This window comes from Gossypium raimondii, chromosome 2 (assembly GCF_025698545.1).
Source record: "Gossypium raimondii isolate GPD5lz chromosome 2, ASM2569854v1, whole genome shotgun sequence".
Taxonomy (NCBI): domain Eukaryota; kingdom Viridiplantae; phylum Streptophyta; class Magnoliopsida; order Malvales; family Malvaceae; genus Gossypium; species Gossypium raimondii.
Genome location: NC_068566.1, coordinates 39,888,386 through 39,914,473, shown reverse-complemented (window position 1 = coordinate 39,914,473; position 26,088 = coordinate 39,888,386). Strand labels below are relative to the sequence as shown.

At 33.2% G+C, this 26,088-nt stretch overlaps 2 protein-coding genes and 1 non-coding gene across 5 annotated transcripts; 1 reads left to right on the top strand and 2 right to left on the bottom strand.

Annotated features, from left to right (window-relative positions):
* Nucleotides 1-2,554: 2,554 nt before the first annotated feature.
* On the top strand, nucleotides 2,555-4,106 carry LOC105788735 (uncharacterized). The gene is made up of 4 exons (XM_012615769.2): nucleotides 2,555-2,829; nucleotides 3,429-3,521; nucleotides 3,634-3,771; nucleotides 3,872-4,106. The coding sequence occupies exons 1-4, from the start codon at nucleotides 2,605-2,607 to the stop codon at nucleotides 3,911-3,913; spliced, it is 498 nt and encodes a 165-aa protein (XP_012471223.1). The 5' UTR covers nucleotides 2,555-2,604; the 3' UTR covers nucleotides 3,914-4,106.
* TRNAG-UCC (transfer RNA glycine (anticodon UCC)) lies at nucleotides 2,869-2,940 on the bottom strand. Its single transcript has one exon. It is a non-coding gene; the product is annotated as a tRNA-Gly (tRNA).
* A 368-nt stretch (nucleotides 4,107-4,474) lies between the features above and the next one.
* LOC105788733 (DExH-box ATP-dependent RNA helicase DExH11) lies at nucleotides 4,475-16,763 on the bottom strand. Of its 3 annotated transcripts, none has more exons than XM_012615766.2 (23): nucleotides 16,414-16,763; nucleotides 15,983-16,240; nucleotides 15,548-15,808; nucleotides 15,384-15,452; nucleotides 15,076-15,151; nucleotides 14,059-14,225; nucleotides 13,827-13,934; nucleotides 13,062-13,163; nucleotides 12,671-12,871; nucleotides 12,419-12,529; nucleotides 11,978-12,045; nucleotides 11,389-11,770; nucleotides 10,453-10,608; nucleotides 10,262-10,372; nucleotides 9,995-10,048; nucleotides 9,396-9,653; nucleotides 8,547-8,656; nucleotides 7,777-7,930; nucleotides 6,643-7,105; nucleotides 5,933-6,147; nucleotides 5,580-5,818; nucleotides 4,998-5,124; nucleotides 4,475-4,909 (listed from the first exon to the last, which is right to left on the bottom strand). In XM_012615766.2, the coding sequence occupies exons 1-23, from the start codon at nucleotides 16,546-16,548 to the stop codon at nucleotides 4,697-4,699; spliced, it is 4,038 nt and encodes a 1,345-aa protein (XP_012471220.1). In that variant the 5' UTR covers nucleotides 16,549-16,763; the 3' UTR covers nucleotides 4,475-4,696. The 3 variants fall into 3 exon arrangements, with proteins under 3 accessions (XP_012471220.1, XP_052483468.1, XP_012471221.1); XM_052627508.1 differs by having other exon boundaries at nucleotides 14,059-14,222; XM_012615767.2 differs by having other exon boundaries at nucleotides 14,059-14,210.
* Nucleotides 16,764-26,088: the final 9,325 nt, after the last annotated feature.

Here is a 26,088-nt window from a genome sequence, read left to right as displayed (position 1 = left end):
TTACCTCGATCTAGCTCCGTATTTGGTCCATCCGGATCTATGCGAGTAAATTTAACATCAATTTAACACAATTCATATCCACGTCCCTAGGCTCAGAAAATGAAATTCATGCAATTTAATCCTTATTCTAAGCCTAGCTAAATTTTACATATAACAATAATAGTCCATGTATTTCACGAAAATCATAATTTTTCATGAATTTTATATCTTTTCAATTTAGTCCCTAAATCATGTTTTCATCAAAATCCTTTAACAAAAGTTGTTTATCTATCAACAACCTTTCATTTTCTACCATAAAACTTCATAATTCAACTATATTCATCCATGGAAAAACTTTAATAATTTGATATCTTTACAAATTAATTCCGAGATAGCTAAATTAAGCTATTACAATCTCGAAAATATAAAAATTACTAAAAATGGGACTTGAATACTTACCTAATTAAACCAAGAAAGCTTGCTTAAGCTTATTTTCTCTTAGCTAGGGTTTCCATGGAATGAATTTGGGAAAGATGATGAAAAAGATGATATTTTCTCAATTTAATCATTTATCATCTTTTAATATCTTTTCTTTCCAATTTCATCCTTTTCTTTAATTAAATTTCCATGGATGAATCATCATCCTTATCTACTAACTTCTCTTAATAGTCTATTTGTCATATAAGGACCTCAAACTTTGAATTCCATAGCTATTTGATACTTATAGCTACTAGAACTCAACTTTTGCATTTCATGCAATTTGGTCATTTTATCAATTAATCATGTAATCGGTAAAAATTTTCTTAACAAAATTTTCATACGATATTTCTATCATAATGCAGACCATAAAATATTATTAAAATAAATTTTCTTTCGAGCTCGGATTTGTGGTCCCGAAACCACTCTTCCGATTTCAATGAAAACAGGCTGTTATACTTAATACAACAAGGAAATCACCCTCGGATGGTCCAAAGCGGCGGACATAAATCGGAAAAAGAACCGAGCATCTACCAAACTAGAGAGGACGGTGACAAAACCAACCCTAAAATCACTCGCAAAAGCAAGACTAAAAAGCGCACTACAATAGTAGACAAAAACTTCTAAAAGTGAATATTTATTAAACAATGGAAAAACAAACAGAAACATATAAATCTTAAGACAACATAAGTCCAAACCGACTTATGTAATCGTTTATTATTCTAAAATACTCTTAAAACATAAACAGATTAAGAAGTCAACGAGGAGCTTTCTAAAAGAAATTGCCGGTGGTTGGTGGTGTTTGAACGATGATAGGCACTGTCATCTATCCTTTACAACTTGTGAAGACAACAAAGATACCCACAAAATAGATCTGTAAACTGAAAAGAGAGAAGACACATGGAATGAATGAGAAGAAGAAAGAAAAAAAAGGTTGATGGGCAGGAGAAAAAGGCGGGTGGTAACTAATCCAGAGGCTAACACCACCATTAGGCAAAAACAAGAAAATAAAAAGCAAACGACTTTCTCATGGGTGATTTTTTGTTTGCCGATCTTTGAATATATGAGTTTACTTAAAAAAATGATTTATGTAAATTATAATATGTAATATTTATATCCTACCATATTTTTTTCAGCATCATATCATATATATCATCTAAGGAGATTTTCATACATTTTAGGAAACATTAGTTAGTGAATTTTTTTTTGGTAAGTGATGATATTATCATTTATGCGACACATCAACATTTTTATTTATTGTTATGAAGTAAATCCTTTTTGTTCGTAATTATGGATCTCTTTTCATTCATTTCAATAATTACAGTTGCATTAACCTCGAAAATAATTACTGAATATTTACTTATAATGTTGTAACCTCAAAATATAGTTCGCAACTCTTAGCTACATTTTTATTTCAGTAATTATAGTTGTGTAATTATTTTGATGTTAAAATATGGTTATAAAAATACGTAAAAGAACTTGTATATTGGCTTGATGGTTAAAGAATTCATCACCTCAAGTGTAGTTTAGATTCGAGTCACATTAGTCGATTGTTATTAAGGTGTATATATGACTATAAAAGATAACGAAAATAAAAATTATATTTTTAGATTATATTATGATTATTGAATAACGAAATCATTTAGTGTGTTTTTTTATATTTTTGAGTTTTAAATTTATTTAACATAATGTTTAAAATGAATTTCAATTAATTGGAAATAAAAGCTTAGTGGTATGATTTACATTAAAAATATTTGAATGAATGATTAATGTAAAGTTAATATTTTCAACCATTAAATTATATTTGAGATATTGAAATAAATAAAATTGAATAATTAGATGCAAGATGAGCGTGAAAAAGCAATTACAACGATATTCAGTAACTTATGGGTCCAAACTGTAGACTTTTTTAATTTTTTTTCTGGAAACAAAAAAGTGGTACACATTTAGGTTTGAAAAATACAAGATTGATAGGTGGCAAGTGGATAAGGTATGGTTGTGAAGATATTTTATGGGTCAAAAATTGGGTGCCAACATGAAAGCTAGAAAAGGGGAAAATATCAAGCAATAATTAAAATATCTTTCTTTCCATTCGCCAATAAAAGCCGACCTTATAGGTCTTCAGAAAAGTAAAGGAAGAGAAGCAAAATGGAGTGCCATAGGAGGCCTAATAGGAGTGATGTACATTTGTCAGTGGAAGAAGAGGCCAAATTGGAGGAGCAGACCAGGGATTACTTTGATCACACAGCACCTAAACGTCACACTAAGCCTCAACGAAGCGACTATTCTTCCAACTACGTCGACGCTCTTGCCGCCGCTGATTCCGGTATCCCTGAATACCTCGAGTTTCAACGTCTAGAGAATGATCCCCAGGTCTGTTTTTTTCCGTCTTAAACCCAAAACAATTAAAACTGCGTTTGCCGGGAGTCGAACCCGTGTCTATTGCTTGGAAGGCAATTATCCTAACCGTTGGACTACAAACGCTTGTTGACGTAAGGCTTTAGATGTTAAGTTTCTCTTAAAAACACTAATGCTTGTATTGCCTATCCGCCTCAATTAAGTTCAGCACTAAGAGTTATTTTACTTAAAAATAAGTTAATTGATCTACATATGTTAGATCAAAGAGTAAATTAACTATTTTTTTTTCAAAATTTCATCCATTTATACTATTAAAAACAACGTGGTTGACAGAATAATGGGACAATGACACGTACCATATCATGTGTACATGTAAAGATCTATTTTAAATAGCAAAAATAAATGAATTTTTAATAGAATGGTCTATTTACTTTTTAATCTAATATATAAGCATCAATTTGTCAATATTCTAAATAGAGGGACAAAATATAATTTAACTCTTAATCAAATGCTCTACTGTGCTGTTATTTATCTATCTCATTTGTTGGGTGCAGATTTACTTCTACAAATTTTCTTCCCTGATTTTCTTTTTTGTCTTCAAATTTTGAAACCAGAAAATAGTTTACAATGGAAGTGAAGTGAGAGAAGAATTTGTGGAGACTGAATATTATAAGGATCTCAATTGCGTCGACAAACACCACCACACGGTACAATGACAACCTTTCATAAGTTTTCCCCTTTTTATTCTCTTCCAGTTATGATCAAAAGCCAAAAAAAATGGGGGAAAAAAGACTAATTATGATGGGTCTCGGTTTTCAGACAGGAACAGGTTTCATAAAGGTAGAGAACGACAATGGCAGAAACTTTAATTTGGAACCAGATTTAGACACCAGCTGCCATGCCTCTTGTAAGGGAAATCCAGCAACTAACGACTGGATTCCAGCTGCTTTGGATGCGGTAAAAATTACCAACAGAACTTTGATTCATCTCATTAGTTAGCATCTAATGAAAATGACTGGCTCTTAACTACGTTTACTCTATCCCTTTGATTTTCCAGGCTTATGTTGCTTCAGACAAGCCCAACAGGAGTGATCAATGAATTTGATGAACCAGCAGTGTTTCTCAATTGTCTTTCTTTTATCTCCTGTAATGTGTTTCTAGATTACGAGGTTGAAAATAATTTAAGAACCAGTATTCACGGTTATGTTATCTTAACTAGATGATGTTGATCAAGTATTGCTTACAGTATGTTGTTGACAATAAATATAAATGAATGTGTTTTTTAGGTAAAAGTAACTTGTTTAATCCTTATACCATTAAAAAGTGAAAGAATTTAATCATTTTATTTTTTCAATACGTAATAAATTGGTAAAATCGATCTAAATTTCTAACGCATTGCGTTTGAAATTCAAATTCAGCATTCAAGCATTCGAAAGTGGATGGTAGACACTCTTCACTCTTTGGTTATATTTTACCCATAAAAATTTATTTCATACATTATCGATACAAATTTTAGACTGCACAAATAAAGTTAAAAGAAAGACGCACACTTTTAGTTTAAAATACAAATAAATATATATAATAATAAAGAAATGAGACGTGGCAGTTTTATAACCCGGCTATTGGAGTTAAAAATGGCCAGTATATCAAAGACTAATCCTTTCTGAAACAGATCAAGGAAAAATTTATGATGATTTTAAGGACATCAAATGTACAGATCAAAGTTGGTCGTGCGAACTAGGTCAATGGTATCCTGATCTGAAGGGAAAATAAATCTCAATATGTAGGCTTCTAGAACTAAGGTAAAATGGTTAAAAATCGTTTTGATTAAGGATCTATCAACTTAACTATGTGAATCATTAATCACAGAACAATATACATATCACACTCCAGTAATGTACAAACTAGCCGCAAAAACGATATCACGTTTTATGGCATTGGAAGCAGATTCCATTTTCTTGTAAAGCGATGAATTACCCATTATAGCTGCGGCAGTTTTGAATTCGCGACAGGTCTCATCCAGCCTGACAATTGTTCGCACTATAAGGCCTTCAGGAACATCCGTGAGCTCACAAATATCTGCAAACGGGGTTCCCTGCAACAAGGAGGATATATAATTATATATTAGGATGACAAACTAAAACCCAGATCAAGGTCTAATCAGCATGCTTAAGTTATGAAACCTTTGCCCATTCGTAAACCACTTCAACGAGACCGAACTTGAGATTTTCTTGTGCATACTCCTCGGGCGTTATTGGTAATTTGAACTCTGCTTGAAGGTCACCAAGTCTTATAGCTGTGTCATACAACCTGGAGGAAAAAATTATCAAGGTTAAATTCTCACCCATATCATGGCAAGGAATGAACAGATGGAAGCTTTTCTCTTTTTTTTTTTTTCTCTTTTTTAAAATAAGGGGTAGGGGTTATCCAGGGATTGACCCAATATTTAAACACAAGTCCTTTGCCACTCCAGCTGTGGTTCAGTCAACAGAACCCTTGATTCAATCTAAGTGTCAATAATGACTCAGAAGTGATATCTATAATTTCTTGCAAGGACACCAGCTGAAGCACAACTTAGCTCTTATGTACTTACGTTAGTGTTTGGGATATTAAGCAAACCAATATTGTAAAAGAAATTTCAAGCATAAAACTGGCACATTTATTACATCAGAATTGCAATGAGAATATTTAGCAAAATAATCTCTGCAAAATAAACTTCATGCAAGACTTCACATGCATAAAGAGAAAATGGAGATGAAGATAACCTTTGTTTGGCCTGAGAGAGTTTGGAAGTAAGAGAAGGTCCGGAAGTGTTCTTTTGCTGAAACACGAAGGCAGACATTAAAGCCACTGCCTCTTCGGGTTCAAGGTCATCGAGTTGATTCTCAAATAAACATTCTGTGCATATCAATTCCTCCCCTGAATTCATCTCACAGGCAACACGACCTTTTATTTGAACCACAAGGTCTTCATCTATATAACCAATTTCTTTCAGAATATCAATCTGCAAGAAGCTTTAAGCGTTATAAAAGATTCTAAATAAATATCCACATCAGAAAATCCATCTTATTCATAGCAGAAGAATGGCCTAAGATATATGCACATTGCAAGGGCATACCCGGCCCTGAAATTCTGGCATCTGTAGGAGTGCTTCGTTAGATAGTTCAAATTGAAGAGCATTAACTTCCTCTTTATACTTCTTAATTTCTTTGGCTAACTTAATATGCTCCTCCAACTTTATACATTCATGGCATTTGTTCTGTGACATTTTCTGCAGTAGATGGGTCCATTTGTCGTATGCTGTAACGAGATCCATGTCTTTCAATTTTAGATCTGAGAAAAGAATTACTATTAGAAAGGTCTCTTTTGATTAACAGAAAATCCTAAACCATGACCACAGATCACAACATCAAAAGGAGCATACTTAGTGAAAGAAAAGCAAAACGGAGTTAGTAGACGAGGCTTAAAAGAAACCCTCAACGAGAATCATTATCCTAAATTCTGGAAATCATTGTGTCCACTAGGTAGGGAGAATAACCTATGAGAAACAGAGAGCAACTAGCAAGAGGCCTCGTGTTTTGATTGTTTTCACCTCAGATCTGCTGAAACACTATCATTGTCCTAAGTCAACAAAGCTGCAAAAGTGCTTGTTGGTATTCCTAAGTTTCTGAGAACATGTACAATAAAATATCTCATAGATAAAGCAGAGCATGCAAGTTGCTGAACGTCCTAGCTTCATTTGCAACTCTAAGAAACTATCAAAAGGAAGAAATGCAGCTAAATTCCCCCCAAATATCAACATTCCGAAGGATAAAATAACATCCATACCTTTTGGATCTAAGGCAGGAGGATATTTGTTTCCATTAGACTTCAATTTCAAGAGCTGCTGAACTGTGTGGGAGAAAGCTGCATTGCTAACAAATTCAAGAAGTCCAGGTAGGTCCAATTTTATCTTGCTATTGCATATACATAAGAATTCTGTATTTTCAGCTTCTCTGACCTCAAAAGTCACTCCTGCAGCAGCACCATGGTGTGGCAGTGTTATGTTGATGATACCTGACCCTTTACGTGGACCAGCAGATATGCGGTAATCTTCTTCAAGACCACGCTTGGATTTTGGTGGCAGCACATAACCTTGATCGAAGTCGGCACCTTTCTTGTCTTGCAAGTTACTTCTGTCTGAGGGACTTTGAGTCATTGATGGCACATCAGGTTTAAGAAGTAGCACAATATATTGTTTGTTATTGGCAGAAGATGATTTCAGGACAACTCCTAGTAAATGGTCCTGCGCCTGTCAATTTTAAGTGCATAAATTTAGTATCCATGACTAAACAATGAAATGAAAAAGGCTACACCTTAGATGGTTCAATGTGAGTAAGACAAATAAGACCCTCAAACAAGAGATAACAGCAAAACCAAACCTAAATATGGCATAGAATGCTGTAGCGGCAGTAAACTATACAGGTGGAAAGAACATTCCACAACATCAAAATGACTGGATTTTAATTTCACTTTCACTTCATGTGAGTTAATGTAGAAGAAGCATAAACGACCATGCTGAAAATCAACCAGCTTTTATTGTATGATTAGTTCATTCTCTGCTTCAAAGGTTGCAAAAATTATGCATCTTATAGGAAAAAAATTCCAAACAATATAAGCTCCAAGTAGGATGACAATCATCAAGACAATAAGTGCACAAGACAAAATTTCTCTTGGTTTGTTGGGGAGGGGAAAGATACATGAGAAATTCTTAGTGTACCAACTTTCAGCTGCATGAACAATGAAACTTGGCCCCAAAATCAATGCTTTAATACTGACAGAGACAAGCTTCCTTCAGTCAGAAGTAAAGCATCTTTCTCTAAATATATGTTCTTGACAGAGGTTACAAGAGCATAACAAACAGTGGAGCACCTAACTATGACTTGACTCAAACATGCAAAGAACTAAATTGAAAGAACTCACTGACTGAGATTTGACCACAACCACTCTCCCTGGGGTAAGAAATTTTTGTGCTGCAGAAGTCTGCATGACAGCTTTTGATATCTGTTCACTGTGTGCCTCAGCTTCAGCACGCATCTCATAGTACTCTTCAATTGCTGGTTCACCTTTAATACATCTACAAGCAAATGGAGACTTTTAAAGTGAGGATAAATACCAAACTTCAAAAGAGCTGAACCTTAATTATACATGCAAATTGCAACAAATAAAAATGAGGATAAATATCAACCATGAAAAGAGCTATAGACAAAGAGATAATGCTGAAAGCCATACACCAATTATTAAACTTCAAAAATGATTTCAAATTAGTGCATTATGATAATGCTACTTACATCAGAAATCAAAATTTAAATGACTTGGATTCCTTTTCATAGAATGCCATTGAAATTACAGCAAGAATCAAAACTTTATCCACTTTATGAATCAAAACTGTTTGTCTTTCTATGCTATTTCAGCAGTAAGAAAAGTGGTTTAAGCCTTTTATTTTATTTTGTCAGCTGAAATGAAGTAAACATGCAACACAGGATTTATGACCAATGCAGTATAATCCCCAAATATAGAACTGGTCAAATCACAGAACAGAAACAGTACAGCTAGATTAGTATCAGTTTATAAAACAGCTGAACTACCAAAATGTGCACTAACACAAGTAACAAAAGCATATTTTGCAGGAGGAAAACATTCAAACCTCACAGACATGTTGGCAATCAAGTTTTTACCATGCAAACACTTACTCTATAGTTTTCTTTGGCTGTGCAAGCTTCCGCAATAGTAGTTGCTGTTGCTCTGGAAGTTTCTTCTGAGAATGAAATTCAGCAAAACTTCGTTTCAACATGTCCTCTACCTGGAATCAAAGTTCACTTATATTTTCCAATCAATGCAAGTAAACAAACAGATAGCTAAACTTTGTATAGTATAATTATATTTTATCCGGGAAAAATGATAAAATCCCTAAAGATCAGTACATGCCTGCAGATAAAGAGAGCACCAACTTTTTTACTATGCAACGTTAAATTAGATCCTTTGGACCCAACACGCCTAAAAATTGAGGCCAAGCATGTTACTGTCAACAATATTCTAGGATTAGTATTAAAAGAACCTCACATCTAGCCTTAAAGAGTGACAAACTATTTCACTAGGACATAAAAAAGCATGTTACTGTCTAGTTTTCTAACGCAAAAAGAGATACTTTTCTTTTGTTCATTAGTAATATAAGTTCCTTTTTCAATATTTAAAAAAAAATACAAGTTACTGATAAGCATCCTCATTACCGTCGTTAATAAACACACCACTCCAAAAAGGAGAAACCCCCCCCCCCCCCCACTTGCACAAGGTCTAAACAGAACCCAAAAGGGGTTTATATCAAATCAAATATCAACCTGGCAGAAGAAAAGAAAAATGAAAATCAAGGAAAGCTGCTAAAACTAAACCATAATATACTAGAGATCATGGAGCATGAATGAAAAAAATCGAAGATGTGCAATATCCTATATTAAAAAAAGTCAATCATCCATGCCCAGCAAAAACTGAAACAGTCATGCAGTGGATAAATAGCTCCTGTTCACTCCAAAACTATGAAGTACCTTCAGTTCTTCGACACGAAGGAGATGCAGGATCATGATGTATGTCAATCGGAATTGAGATTCAAGCTTAGTTGGAGTTCCAGTTATAACATGTTCCAAATCACGCTCTCCAGGGATTTCATCACGACACATCACAATAACTGTACCAATTTTATCAAGTCCTCTTCTGCCAGCACGACCTGCCATTTGAGTGTATTCCCCAGGAAGCACCGGTCTAAATTCCTTGCCATCAAACTTCCTTAATGTATCAAATACAACCTTCAAAAAATCTTAATCCAAGTCAAAATCACATTAAAGAAAGCATCTAGAAGTATTCCAACATGCATAGGTTAAAGAAGACTTATGCTTCTATAATAAAATGTGCTAATTTGTGTAAAAGCACATATTAGCATTTGGCAATAATAAAATACAAGCACAAAAAGAGAGGACATCTTGTGCAAAATAACAATTTGTAGGCTCATATTCCATTCAAAAGTTGGAATAGACAAACTCAGTCGTGAGTCCATCTAATTAAGCAACCCAAGATGGCAGTCCAGGCTATGCGATATGTAACTGCAATCCTATTTGGCACCAATAGGACAACATCAAATATCACTCACCGTTCTGGCTGGAGCATTAACCCCCATTGCAAATGTCTCTGTTGAAAACAAAACCTACAAAAATAACAAGCAATTACAAATTTGCCCATCTAAACTATCCAAAAGAAAGCAAAATACATGCTAAAACAAACTCCTAATAACATCAAACCAAGATAGGCTCCAAAATAGTTTCCTACAAACACAAAATGCAGCATCATTTTGAAAGCCAAGCAATAAAATGTAGATCTTACACTGCATCAAACCAGAACAGCACTTGAATGCTTTTACCTTAATCACACCTCGACAGAAGAGCATCTCAACAACTTCCTTAACAATTGGAAGCAAACCTGCATGATGTACGCCAATTCCCCTGCAAAGAAAGCTCTGAACTCTGACAACCTACATCTCAATCAAATTAGAACTTCTGAAATAAAAAGGATTTATACAAAAGTAAAAATTGAATATGTAGAATATGAAACCTGAGGCAAGTTACGATCAGATCCCTTCAGCCGTGAAAAAGCTTTATCACAAAATACTCGAATCTCACTTTTCTCAGAACTACTAGTGAGGTCAGTTCCTGAGATGCTGTCAGCAGATTTATCACATTGATTCTTTGAGAAACCAAATATAACCGCCTACATAATTGGCAATAGTAAAACTGTTAAGAAAGAAGGGGTAAAAATGTGGGGAGGAAGAAACATTGCGTGGTTCTGTAAACATTTTTTGATAACTAATGAAGGCATCTAGGGAATAAATTCAAACAGTCCTGGTAAAATTGGCAATGCAAAAGTGCATTGATTAAGGATGAACATAAAAGTAGCATGAACACCCCAGACTTATTGTTTCTCAGACGTGATCACCAGAAAGTGATGTCCACTTAAAACAGTCACTGAGATCAAGAAATCAATGATACAATGGATCAAACTGGATGCTTGATTGCAGTGAACATTGCAATTTTTGTGGCAGTTATTAGAACTAAATACACTCTCATTTCAAGAAATATATATTAGTAATCAACAATACTGCTGAGATATATCTGACAGCACTTTTTTCCTATTCTTTGCCTCTTTATTGCTTCTAGAAGAAGGTCGATTGCAGTGAACATTGCAAGTTTTCTGGCAGTTATTAGAACTGAAATACAATCCCATTAAAAAAAGCGTTTATATATCAGAAATGAACAATACTGCAGATATATATCTGACAGCACTCTTTGCCTCTTTGTTGCTTCTAGAAGTTTTTTTGTGAGTTGTTAGTCTCTTTTAAATTGTTGTGTTTTGCATTCCATTTCTTGTTTAAGACAGGAGAAACAAAGAAACGAACTAAGAAGTCATTATCATCTTTTTAAAATACAAACTAAACCAAACATGCTGCACAGTTAAAGACCATATGCAAAATGATAGTACAATGAAACTTACAGGTAATAGTGACTTCTTTGAAAGCTTGTCAATAAGCATCAACCAAGTTGTTCTCCTAGAGCCCCAACTATTCTGGCCACCTCCATTACTTTGATTCCCCCAACCAGTTCCAGTATAATTCCCAAAATTTTGGGGACCAGAATGCTTATTTTGTTTCCCTCGGTTAAAAGGTTCACGTTTCTGACCTCTAGCCCCATCCTGAACTGTAGAAGATCCACTATATGAACCAGTCCCACCACTAGTTGCACTGGAATTCTTTTTCTTGTAAGCATCTTTAGCAGCCTTTAGTCCCAGAGGTATAAAAGTTTCTCCCTCACATATTTTGTAAAGTTCTCCGGAATAAAACAGGCAATGCTCCAGTGGGACTGGTCTTTTTGTTGTTCTGAAAATGGAATATCCAACAGGAAGCTAGTGTCAGAAGTTAACCCTTACGGATAGCATAGATCTTTTCGGCAGTATCTAAAGTTTTCAGCAAAAAAGAAACCAAAGAAGGCAGGAGCAAAGGAAATAAGTGAATACCAATAGTTTGGAACGGAAAAAAACTAGTGATACATCTAGCTTCAGCCATGAACAGAGATTTACTACTTACCCAGTGACACGAATTTTCTTTTGCTTTGTCCGACCAATCCAATCAGCAAACTCAATTGTATTAGGCACCTATATATTATTTTACACTGACATCAGGATGTCGAATTGAGGTATAAAGATAAACAAAGAATGGAATTTTTTATTAAGGAAACAAAATATATTAAAGAACCGAATGGTAAACGTCAAGAATGATCGTTTTAATTGTTAATTTTTTAAAGCCACAAGAGGGAAATCATCAAGATTATAATCTATCGCCGATGATCATCACCAATAGTATCAGGTTTCATCAGGCAAACAGTACAGGGTGCTTCACCCAGTCACCGTAATTCTCTCTCCACTATTCAAGATAGAGGATCCCAAAAGAAAGGTGTAAAAGTTCCAAGTTTGTAATACATACAAGCACTAAGCTTATAGGGAACTCTAATGCTAGAGGAGAAAGTACCGTGGCTGAAAGAAGGATGATATTAATATGCCTTGGAAGCATGATTATGACTTCTTCCCAAACCACTCCTCTTTCAACATCATTCACATAGTGCACCTCATCAAATATAACCTACATTTATATAGTCACAACAGAAAGAAACATCTTAAATATCATGTTCACAAATTAGAGAAAGTAACTAACAAGAGCATTCAGCAGAAAAAGTAATGAAACTACTATGTAAAGTAATGCTACAAAAAGCAACCCCTTTACCCATTCAATATCGCGAATAATATCTGCACCTCGATAAAGCATTGACCTTAATATTTCAGTTGTCATGATGAGACAAGAAGCCTCTGGTCTCAAACTAACATCACCTGTGAGAAGGCCAACATCAAACTTCCCACAGAAATCTCTATACTTCTGGTTGCTGATTGTTTTAATTGGAGCAGTATACACAGCTCTAGTGCAATGCTGCATGACATGAAAACTTATCAAAAATCTTGAAACTAAACCAAATTCGGCATAGAACTTCAGAAACTTGAAAATAAAAAAGATATGGCCTGAGGTTCTTAATCAATGTGAGCAATTTGTCACATCTCCGGCTATCAAAAAATCAAAACGTCTATAGATTCACAAGCAAAAACCAAAATAATTAACGTACTTTTGATGCCAAAGCAAATGCATATTCTGCTACAACTGTCTTTCCAGCAGATGTATGTGCCGCCACAAAAACAGATTCCCCCTTTTCCAGATAATAAATAGCCTGTAATCATCACCAAAAAAAATCAAAATATTAATGTGAGTAGTTTGTTATAGAAGATAAAGAGATGTCCTTGTAGGCAAAACAGACTGCAAGTCATAAGCTGGGGGGGAAAAGAGAGAGAAGCAACCCATACAAAGGTTTTATAAGTGGATGACCTTAAGGCAATTATATTATCCACATGTGCTAATAGAAACAAACTCCAAAGAAAGAAGGATTTCTTTGAAGCACTTGTGAAAACCTATTTCTATTCAGTTCAACAGATAATTCAAATCAAAATGTCAAATAAACAGAATACATCAAGCCCTCAAAAATGGAAAAAAACAAAAATTAATCCAGTCAGGTAAAACTGCAAAAGGGCACTGCTCAATGCTTCGTAAATGGGGAGAAAAGTGCAACAGAGATATTACACTTTGGCAGCGTACAAGCTTGAGCAATAAAAAAACCAAAAGGATGGCATTGACATTTAGATGTACTTTGGATCACTTGACCAGACAGGATCCACTAAAGAACAGATTCTTAGTAGAATATGAATCATGTAAAAGAATCCATTTTTATTAGAAGTTAAAGGATCAATTATTTTCAGAAGTATGGAAACATCATTTTCGACCCTAACCATAAAAATTCTATTTCAATCAAATGATAAATCAATTTCAAGGTACGTACCTCCTTCTGGAATGTATCCAACTCAAAAGGAAACTCAATTGCCATGTCAGGAACTAGTTCATAAAACTGATCAGCAATCCACTCACTACCTCCACTAACAGCCCAAGCCTGTAAATGAATGGTTTAAGTAACAAATCATTGCCAAAAGGTAATAAAAATAATAAAGGTTGCACAGGAAGGGAGTGCTCCATATGTGACAAGATGTTGGAAACTGCTTTCTCAACTACTTTACCTCCTTTTGTTGCTGACCACCCTCATCCCTGCCATTATCTACTTTTTCAGCTTCAACTGACAAAATCTCATCCAAAGCAGATGATCCAGTATCAAGAGTGTTGAGAACATCAACTTGGTTTGCTTCAGCTTCTGACTTAACAGAATCTGATTCTGTTGAATGCCCTTCTATACAAGTTAGCAACAAAACCAATGGATTACATGAACAAATAAGAGGGAACAAAATATATCAATCAAACAAATATTCTTGGACTCTAGCTTGCAAATCATGTTTGAACATGAGTAAAATGGAAGTGAAATTTTCATTCATAGGTTAAAAGTTCACAGCATTTCTTACATGGGTAAACTAGCAAACCAAAATGGAAAAAAGCAAGATGTTCAATTGACAACTTGTCTTCTAAAGGGGCAGGGTCATATATATTGAGAAAGGTCACTCTTTAGCAAGGTAGACATGGACCAGCACTTTTTTTTCCAAGGTAGATTCAAATAGAGTACCCAACTGTTAAAAGGATCCAAAGGATTGTGACAACCACAAGCAACTTAATGTCATTCCAAATAAAATAAAATAAAAATATCTTGATTACATATGCAAAATTCCTCTCATGATAACAATATAGGGTTTTTTTTCAAACATTTGCCCAAATGAATTCGAGTGAATATACAATCCACAATTGCAAAAAGGGTTAGAACTTTTTTAGCAAGTAGGCAACCTCCAGATCTAGAACAACCGTGATGCACCACAAGTCAGTTTCCGAGAACATGAAAAGACCTATTACTATCATCTGCTAACTTTGCCACCCGCAGCCCAGAAAAAATAAAAGAAGAATAATGCATGAACGCTTCTCTAATGGCAACTAAATCTCAATCATGCATAGATAGTCAGATACAGTTTGTTTTTCATTAGCCCAACAAAAGCAAGAAAAAGCTCTTCAAGTACTTTCATACTTTTTTGCCCATGAGACCACAACTTTACAAATATCTGCACAAATGAAGAGAAGATAGTTTGAGTGATGCATACCATCTTTGTCAAGTTCTGCAACATCCTCTTCCCAAGCTTTCTTGAACAAGTCATCAAATTGTACAGACAACTCACTCTGCAAACACCATGAAGATGCAAGGCACGGATTATACATAAGACATGTAACGATTTTCATAAATGTTTTTCGGAAACTCACACCATATATATGATACTTGTATTATTTTCATGAGATACACCAGGTTGAAATTCATTCAGTCCAGACACTATACATGCAAAACAAAGTCCAATAACAAATCGACTGGTAGTAGTTTCAAGGGGATTAGAATACAGCAATGCAGAAGACTAACCAAATTTCCAACTGATGTGTCATCAGGTGCACTTTGGTCCTTGTAAACATTCCATGAGCAAGGATGTGACTTCGAATTGGAGATGCAAAAGAATTAGGAACAGGAAAAAGTTATGATCTAAAAAGAAAATAAATTCAAGTTCAATGGTTTAATTAGAAGATCACCATAAGATCACCAAGTTTTAACCCTTGCTTAAAGCCTGGAGGAATTGTCTGAGCAGGACCACCATTTAGCACCTCACGAACCCACTCACCATTAGATGCACCATCAGGAAATATCCTCTCTAAAGATTGATCCTCCAAGCCTCCTGGACGAAAAGGGCGGTTATTAATGCTTCCTCTCACAATATCATTGGCTGCACCATTAGACGCTCGTGGAAAAGATCCACGAGTTTCACCTCCAATTATTATGTCTGATACGTCCACCTAAACAATATAAGATTCCAGCTCTACTTATTAATGAAATAAATAAATAAATAATCCTATACCACTGGTCAATGTCTCAAAACCATAAAAAAGGGGACAAATAAGCCCTTTTTTTGGTTTTACTTTCTCAAGGGAATGCATACAAAATATAATAGTAGCAAATGCAAATCCTACCTGCATTGAATTAGGCTCCCACTTTCCTTCAGTTGATCCCTCCTTACACCGTCTAAAAGGTAATTCCCAAACTGGAACCATTATAGCTCTTGGCATTGATGGCTCCAATGGTATTTTTGCCCTGGCAAACCAGTCAAAATCCCATTGCTTTCCAGCTTTTTCAGGAGAGAAAGCATCCCCGTCTAATCTTGGCAAAAGATATTTCTCCTTTATGTGCTCCTCAATCGATTCAGGTGTTTCCGTCGGAAACGCAGGTGGCTGAAACACAAATATATATATATATATATATATATATATATATTTAAAGAAGTTACTACGAAACCCTAGACACCAGCAAAGCAACTCTGAACTTCGACAAAAATTAAAGGAATGTAAAATTCAAACAATAGTTAGCTGTTTGAATATGATATAAGTGAAAAGAAGGAACTTACAAGAACAAAGTCGGGGAGGGATTTGATAGGGTTATCACGCTCCTCGGTGTAGAGAGGCTCGACTCTGAGGTGGCCGCTGTAGCCGGAGAATCCGACTCGGAAACTGAACCCGTTTGCTGCTTGGATCGGTTTCATTTGCCGTTGGTGAGATGTTCCGGGAATTGAACGTTTTGTAGGGCGGTTTAATGTGTGATTTTGATTCGAAAGCTTTTTCGCGGGTTTTGAGTAAAGTCAGACAAGGGAAAGCATAATTTTCTGAGTGCAGGCTTGCTTGTGTGTGTGCGTGCATTGAGCAGAGTTTGGGACCTTGTGGCCTTGTTTGGCTGCTATGAATTCAAAACTTATTAGGTGTGAAATTAATATTTCAGTTTTGGTTATCTCATGAATCAGATAACTTTGAAGTTGTTTTGGATTTTGTGCTATTTGAATTTAGGGTTTGGATTTTTCAATTAATTATTACTTATTCAGTTCATTTGGATTAGTTGTTACTAATTTCGTATTTGAATAATTTTAGGTTCAAATTATTTAAAATTCATACTGTTTTAAGTTTGGGTTAGTTCAACTTTTGGTTAATTCAAGTTCGAATTACTAATTTATTTTATATTAAAGATATTTTGAGTTACAATTCTTGGTAATTTGGATTACTTATTCAAATAATTTTGAATTCTAATAACTTCATGTTTGAAAAGTTTATATTCAAATTATTTTAAATTGTGCAAATTTTCAAGTTTGAGTTAGTTTAAGTTTTAGTTTATTTAATATTGAATTGTTGACTTTCTATAGTAAAATCAAATTCTATTAGATTTAAGTTCATTAATCAAAAAAGTTTTCAAGTTTGAATACGAGTCCTTTGAATTCTAATTTACAATGGTGAGATGAAATTTTAGAAAATATTTCATGGAATTTGGATGCAATATCTTAGTTTCGATAAAAAATTATCTAGTAATTAAACACATAAATTTATTACAAAATTAATACCAAGTAATAAAAATAAATATCACATTAATTATAGAAATTATGCTTTATTAATAAAATATATATTTATTGCATCATGCCCTATAATCATTATTGAAAATATTATCTATGTTTGTGTCTACGATGTAAACTCTAAACCATGTTGGTTCATCGAATGTTATAGGCATCCAATACTACAAAGAAGGAGACAAGTTCGGAACCAAATCTTGTAGGTAGCTAAACTAGTCAACACAAATTCGTGCCATCATCATTGGTGACTTCAATCAAGTGTCGAGAAAGAAGAAAAATTTTCAACGATCCATAAAGAGATCATGAGTTACGAGAGCTTTTCAGGATACATAAATGAAAGTAACCTCGTTGAAATCATAATGCATAGAGGAACAGTTACATGGACAAACAATAGGAGTGAAAAGGACATTATAAAGAGATCATGTGGCGTGGATGGAGAATCTCCCTAAAGCACACTTGGCCAATCTACCCATCGCAGAATCATACCATAGCATGCTAATACTTGACGTGAACAAAAGAACAAGCTTCAAAAGATGAAATTCCACTTTGAAGCAATATGGTTATGCGAATCACTTGAAAGGATATAATTAAAAAAAGCCTAAGAAGTAAGAGTAAATGCATTCTTGACATACAAACTCCTATCCAAATTAGAAGTTACAAGGGATAAACTGAGGGAATTGAACAAGGTAAGTTTTGGAGACACGAATAAGAGAAAACAAGCCTTAATGGAGAAATTGGAAATTGCCCAAGCTAGTATCAAGGACCTTAAATCCATTGAAGATGAAAGATACATTAGATCAAAGTTGGAGAAAGTACTGGAAGAAAAATAGATTCCGTGACTTCAAAAATCAAGAACAAATTGGATCATTAAAGGAAAGAGGAACACCATATATTTCTATCTTATAGCTAATAAAAGAAGAAATAAGAATATGATATATACAATTAGGGACCATAAATGTAAGTTATGTGAGAATCAAGAGAATATTGGAAAATCTTATAAAGGTTATCTCAAAAGTATTTATAATCAACTAGATCCAAATAGTGTACACGACATTGAAAACTTCTTAGATGGATTAGAGATTCCAAGGATAGTGGAGAATTTAAAATATATGTTAAATCCCCCATTCATTTATGAGGAAATTTAAAAAAAAAAACAATGTTTGAATTAGGATCTCTTAAAGCTTCAAGTTCTGGTGGATACCTGACAATATTTTTACAACACAACTGGGATATGGTTGGCCCTCTAGTAATTAACTCATGCATTAAATTTCCCAACTCAGGCACAATGTTCCTTATGCTATGTTATGCACACGCTCAAATATTTGTTTTGAAATAGGGTTGGTAAGTCAATATCAGGCTAATCCAAGACCAAGACACTGGCAAACACATAACCATATACTCAAGTATTTACGGAGAACGAGGGATTATATGATAATGTATTTCGGAAGAGATCTTACTCCTATCAGATATTTTGATTATAACTTCAAAATGTGTCGGGATTTGAGGAAATCGACATCAAACTGTGTTTTTGTCCTAGGCGGTGGGTCCATTATGTGGAGAAGTGTAAAGCAAAGTTGTAATGTTGACTCCACTATGGAGGCCAAATATGTGGCTACTTCTGAGGCTACCAAAGAAGCAATATAGCTTCGAAAGTTCCTTACGGATTATGAACTCGATCTTGGTATAAGAAAAGCTATCACTCTGTATTGTGATAACAGTGCGACAATAGCTAATATTAAGGAGACAAGAAACCACAAGAGGACTATAACAACTCTTTTTTTTAGTGATACCAAAAATGGTAGTTTTGAAACCCCGTATTTTGATGATCGAGTCAGTAAGTATAATTTAATAATATTTACTAGTTTACTAGAATGTTATATTGGATTTTGATCTGATAAATTTGTTAATTGGACAATTAGTTAAAGTATAAGTAGTTTGATCCTAAAGTCAGTGATTTTGGAAATTGAGGTATCAGGATTTCATTTCCATAAACCAAGCTCATAAATTTTTTTATTAAATACTTACTAAGTGTAGGGGTGAGCAAAATCCGATTCGTTTCGAAAAACTTGATAAAAATTCAAATTTTGAATTAAATAGTTTGAGTTATTTGAGTTAATTGAGTTATTCGGATCAACTCGAATAAAAAATCAAGTTTTTCGGTTTAACTCGAATTGTAAACTCGAATATGAATTACACAATTCGAGTTATCCGAAAATCTAAATAAGAAAAGGCAAAACTACGTCGTTTTGATAAATATTTACCTTTTCTAAAGTTAAAAGTCAAAATCATTAAGTTAAAAGGCAAAACTACATCGTTTTGATAAATGTTTACCTATTAAGTTAAAAGGCAAAACCATTATATTGTTTATGTAGTTAAATAATCTTGTACTTCGTCTACTAGTTAAATAATCAGTCCATGTAAACACAACATTGAGTATAAATAATAGGATTCGTTAACTCGACTCGACTTGACTCAAAATTTTTTGACTTGATTCGATTTGCTTCGAAAAAAATTCAAATTGAGTTCAGTTGCTAAAATAGGATTTGTCAACTCAACTAACTTGAAACTTTTTGACTCGATTCGACTCGGTCGAATACTCACCCCTAACTGAGTGATTGTATAATTGAATTGAATTTTGGTTAGGTAATTTTACTGAATTAGTGGTTAATTAAGGTATAAGGATTAAATTATAAAAATCATAAAAATTAATCAATATTAATTTTTATTAATTAAAATGCTTAACTAATAAATGTTTGAGGGTTTAAGTGAAAAATTACCCACTTTTAAGTTAGTGGGAAGGTTAGTGCTTGGTTTTGTATTAAGATATATGTTAAAAATAAGTTATTAAGTAATTAAGATATGTTTAAACATAAAAAAATATGAAAACACCAAGCCATCTTCATCTTTTATTCTCTCCATTGCCGAAATCACCAATTTTGAAACTTAAAGAATTCGACTAAGCTTTTTTTCTTGCATGTAAGTTAAAATGAAACCCGTTTTTCGTAAATTTTATGTTTTTGAAATCATTGTAGCTTAATCTAGCTAACCCAAGTATTAAATCGTAAAACTATCAAAGTTTTAAAATGTTTCCATTGATGGTTTTTTTTTTACATTTTTATGTTAAATAGCTTGATTGTAGCTTAGATTTGATTATGGACTAAACTGTAAAATAAAGTTTGTTAGTTTTGGGTTTAGGGACTAAAATGTAATTATTTCAAAATTGTCATGAAATTTCTGTAATTATTAAATTTAGAGGGTTTTAGAAGGATCTAATTGAAATAGGGTTGTAAAACAGGGTTTAAATGTGAAAGACATGATAATTTCGGTTTTAAGGACTAAATTGAATAAAATGTAAAAGTTTAGGGAAATTTTGTAATATGAAATTAAAAGTGAATATGCATATATTTAGACAATATAAGGTATTTGAATTGATTATTTGAAATTAATTATCATATAGATCAATATTTGGATCGACGAGAGAATAATTGGGAAAAACGAAAAGTTGCTGAATAGTCCGTACGATTCAATTTGCTAGTTGATTTTATTAGGTAATTTCATATGGGAAGTTTATGTTTTAATGGATATTTACTCAATTAGAGACTTTTGAACGCATATTATATTTTGAATTATTTGCAAAATGGTACATATGGTGAGTTTTGGACTAAATTGCAAAGTTCTACGAATGTGATAATTACAAATAATGTGAAATATTGAATGAATATAGTCTGTTGATATATGATATGGTTCATGATAATGCTACGGCAATGTAAAGGTTTTGAGTTCTATATAATTGCTCGTTTGAACTTAGTAAATAGTTAGGATACGACTTACATGCCAATAGGGTTAGTTGCGCGCTCGTAGGAGATTGCACTTCGGTGCCCCTGTTTGTACTTCGGTGCCCCTATTTACACTTTGGTGTCTCTATTTGCACTTCGGTGCTAGCACTACAATGCTCTTTGGTGTGGTGTAGGTACCCGAGTATTCGAGTTACATTTGATATAGTTTAACGGGTTAATCAATTAATGAAATAGGGAAATGACATAATGGTGATATGTGTTTAATTGGAAATGTTATATGTTGTTGGAATGATATAAATAAGATACAATGAATGATTCTAAATGAATGACAATGAACTAGATTGATATGTTATATGATGATTGAATAATGTAACTATAATAGATAAAAATTTGATGATACTGATCAAACAACATTTAATTGAATTAAATGGATGTTATGATGGATTGGTATTGAATTGTATAGTATGAACTGAAATGAAGTATTATATGATGGAATGTGGTATACTCACCTTGTATATGTGAAATGTGGTGACAAAAAAGTTGTATAATTAGCTAGTTCGTTATGTTAATTGTGATTTAAGGTGAGTTTATTGTTTTAGATTATATGAACTTACTAAGCATATTTAATGCTTTCTCTGTTTCATTCTATGTTTTCTATTGTTGGCATTTTGTGAAACGTGTCTATTGGATCATCTTCAAGGCTCACATTATCCAGCTTAGTCTCGGTAGGCTTTTGACCGTTTTAGGCTGGGTTATGTGGCATGTATATAGGTTTTGATATATAAAAGAGTCTATCTTTGAATGTCAAGGAGAATGGTTCATATATGCAATGCTTGCTTGGAATGTTTTCATGATATACATATGGAACTTGTAACATAAATGTGTTTACTTTGTAGGTTCATGAGTTTGAACCAATATTGATGTTGGATTTGGATGTTTTAGTATGATGTTTAATATGTGAATAAGTATAAGGTCATCGTGGTAAGTTATATTTGTGGCAAATGAATGGCCAAAATTTGAATGATTCGAAGGTTGAAATAATGTGTTTGGGATGATATATTGTTTGACTTAATAAGTGATATGGAAACATTGGTATTTGACATCATGAAATGGTGTAAAATGGTAGATTTTGGTGTTGGGAAATGTGCCAATATTTTAGTAATCATGTATATGTTTTATATTTATTTGAATGATGAATAAATAAATAAAGTTAATTTCACATTTCACTATTATGTCTTTTGTATTTTCTATCTTTTATATTTTGCATACATAGCAAAATTGTGACAAACAAATATTAGCTCATTGATTGTCTAAAGTTCAAACTGAAGATAAGTTGCATTGTAAAAACGTTTACATTGCGAGAAAGACAACTTACTTCAGTAGATAATTTAAATGAATCCATAATCTCGTAAAAGAATCAAAGTGAGCATTTGATTTAAATACTGAGAATGATTATTATGTCGTCTACAATTCCAATTTGGGAGATAACTAGTCTTGGTTATTAGAGCAGTTGACTCCACGAGTAGAGACATAGATGTATTCATTAGTAGAATGATACATTGGACTAGACCCAAGATGAATTGATTCTGAATCTGTTTGTGAATTAATTCACTTGTGACGTTCATGGTGTGATTTACCTAAATCTTGAGTTAATAACTGACCATGTGTATGCAACTCATGTGCTTTAATATAAGTAAATGTTTATGCTTTAAAGATGATCGAGCACATAGCCGGTATGTTGGGTACATGACTTGTATATGGCATGCTTTACTAGCAACATTGGAATTCATAGCTCAATTAAAGAGTTAATGATATCATCATATTGACATTGTGTGAATTGATAAATATGGAACGTGGCCATCGAATGATTTATTTTTCATTTTTGGGCTTCAAAATAGCTTAAAAACATAAACTCATTCTTTTGACCATTTCTGAGTAATCCATGTACATTTGCAAATGTATCATTTTTTTATTTTCATTTTCATTTCCATTTTGAGAAACTTACATTTATTTCTAAATGATTCAATTTCTCTATTTCGGAGAAAACCATAATTATTCTTGAATGTTTCCCATTTATCTATTTCTATTCATTTTATACATTTCGATTTAAAAGTGCAATTCATTTTTGGTTTCAACAAGCTAGCGGAGGGACCAATTGGACATATTTAATTAGGGCTCAAATGATTTATAATTAATTTTTAATTTTTTACCTATTATTATAAACTCATTTAGTCATGAAGTCATTCCACTATAGTATGATGACTGAGCTCTCCTTAATGACGTGTCATTATGAAAGCATCTATTTAGTACTCGTCTAATGACCTTGTCATAAGTGTGTTACCCTTATAGGATATCCTTAATCTCTTTGAGATAATATCTGCTCTCCTAATATGATCTTATTTTATCTCATGGTAACCATTACATTTTCCTTCATGAAAAATCAACTACTATTAAATAGTAATCATGTAACACCCCTTACCCGTATCCAACACCGGAATAGGGTACGAGGCATTACCAAAACACATACACTTGTAAACGTATTTAACCGAATTATAAAATTTCAACTAAATTAAAACTTTCAAAATAATTAGAATGCTTCTATAACTTTTCACAATATATCCTCAAAATATTATAATCATAATAATTAGGGCCTACGAGACCCGGTACATACTCATACAATTCAATGCTTCATTTCCATTTCATTTAATTCGCAATTTCTCATGCTCACAATTTAGATCATATCACTAGCAATTTCCATTTAATTCACGTACAATTCAATGTCACTAAGTTTAACACTAATACGTATTTACCATTTAACTCAACGTTTATCGATTATATCATTCAATAACACATTTATGAAATTCTTAATTTTGCAATGAAAATATCACTTTAGCTTAAATAACAACATCATCCCGGTATAAATACACTACCACTTATTCATTTACTTTAATTCATTTGGGCCCATTTGTCACTTACCATCCTTAATCAAATTAGGAACAGTTACGGAAAATTGAGTACTTCACTTTCACTTTGCCATAGTATAACTATGGTCTTACGTATGATCACTTATCACTTGTCTCGATCGATAAGTGTAGCCACTTATCACTTTGTTTCTTGATCAGATAAGTGTAGCCACTTATCACTTTGTCTCTTAATCAGATAAGTGTAGCTAAAGCTATCACTTATCACTTTTCACTTGTCACTTGATCAGATAAGTGTAGCCGAAACTATCACTTATCACTTTGTCTCTTGATCAGATAAGTATAGCCGAAGCCATCACTTATCACTTTCCACTTGTCACTTGATCAGATAAGTGTAGCCGAAGCTATCACTTATCACTTTCCACTTGTCACTTGATCAGATAAGTGTAGTCGAAGCTATCACTTATCACTTTCCACTTGTCACTTGATCAGATAAGTGTAGCCGAAGCTATCACCTATCACTTTGTCACTTGATCAGAAGTACTCAAATCCGGCGTTCCGCTCAATTTGATCATTTATTCAATTTTCGCATTTTTATTTTATTCTCATTTCATCAATAAATATATCTCATCATACATTACATGACTCATGAAATTAACATTTAATCATTAAATTTCGGCCATATGAACTTACTATTTCATTATCTTACCACACTTGTTTCCTATGCACATCACACAAGATATAAACATATCATTCAACCATAGTCACAAGCTAGTATATTTAAACATAACTCTTTTTGGAACTAACCACATGATAAACCATTCATGAAATTATTTCATGTCAAATCATATACCGAATATACGATACACACATACTATGAAACTTTATTTTCACACATGAGCTTAAACCAAAACCAATAATGCACAAATATAAGCATTATTTCTATTTCATCGTTTATCAATTATAATCAAGCATATGACCAATTATACACAAATCATTCATATACTTCCCAATTTTCCTCCTCCTCCTCTCCATTCCACATCCTTAATGTGTATAACACACTTAAACAACATTAGCTATAATTTCACTATTCACTCACATGTATATTCAAAGCTGTTTATCCGAGTCAGAGTCACTAAATTATTTTTATCCAGAGCTACAGAGCTCCAAATTAAGATCCGTTAATTTTCCCTGAAACTAGACTCACATACCTTCTAACCATAAAATTTTCAGAATTTTTGGTTCAGCCAAATAGTACAGTTTATTCTTTAAAGTTTCCCCTGTTTTGCTGTCCGACAGTTCCGACCACTCTTCACTAAAAATTAATTATCTCATTGTACAGAATTTGGATGATATTTATATTGGTTTATTCTGAAAATAGACTCATTAAGTATTCTAATAATATAAATTATAACTCATAATCATTTTTGTACAATTTGTAATGATTTTCCAAATTCAGAACAGGGGAACCCGAATTCATTCTGACCTTGTCTCACAAAATCTATTATATCTCATGATTTACAATTTCATTACTTACACCGTTTCTTCTATGAGAAACTAGACTCAATAAGCTTTAATTTCATATTTTATTCACCCTCTAATTCAATTCCCATAATTTTTGGTGATTTTTCAAAGTCAGACCACTGCTGCTGCCCAAAACTGTTTAGTGTAATATATTGATTACCAATTTGACTCTAAACTTTTAATACATGATAATTTCGTCCCTAGGCTTGGAAAATGAAATTCTTGCAATATAATCCTTGATTCAAGCCTAGTATTTCTCATACATATCAATAACAGCCCATAGATTCCATGAAATTTTAGAATTTCTCCATGATTTCAATACTTTTCAATTTAATCCCTAAAACATGTTTTCATCTAAAATTCTTTAATAAAACACCTTTAAACATCCATTAACATCTCAATTTCATCACAAAATAACAAAAATCATATGAAATTATCATTAGTATCTT

What these genes read in the sequence shown, in the direction of transcription:
- LOC105788733 (XM_012615766.2), bottom strand. Translation starts at nt 16,548, where the DNA reads ATGAAACCGATCCAAGCAGCAAACGGGTTCAGTTTCCGAGTCGGATTC. An exon ending in CTGATCGTAACTTGCCTCAG is followed by an intron (nt 10,373 to 10,452) that starts GTTTCATATTCT and finishes ATTGAGATGTAG; the next exon opens with GTTGTCAGAGTTCAGAGCTT. An exon ending in TCTGTCGAGGTGTGATTAAG is followed by an intron (nt 10,049 to 10,261) that starts GTAAAAGCATTC and finishes TTATTTTTGTAG; the next exon opens with GTTTTGTTTTCAACAGAGAC.
- LOC105788735 (XM_012615769.2), top strand. Translation starts at nt 2,605, where the DNA reads ATGGAGTGCCATAGGAGGCCTAATAGGAGTGATGTACATTTGTCAGTG. An exon ending in GTCTAGAGAATGATCCCCAG is followed by an intron (nt 2,830 to 3,428) that starts GTCTGTTTTTTT and finishes TTTTGAAACCAG; the next exon opens with AAAATAGTTTACAATGGAAG. An exon ending in TCGACAAACACCACCACACG is followed by an intron (nt 3,522 to 3,633) that starts GTACAATGACAA and finishes CTCGGTTTTCAG; the next exon opens with ACAGGAACAGGTTTCATAAA.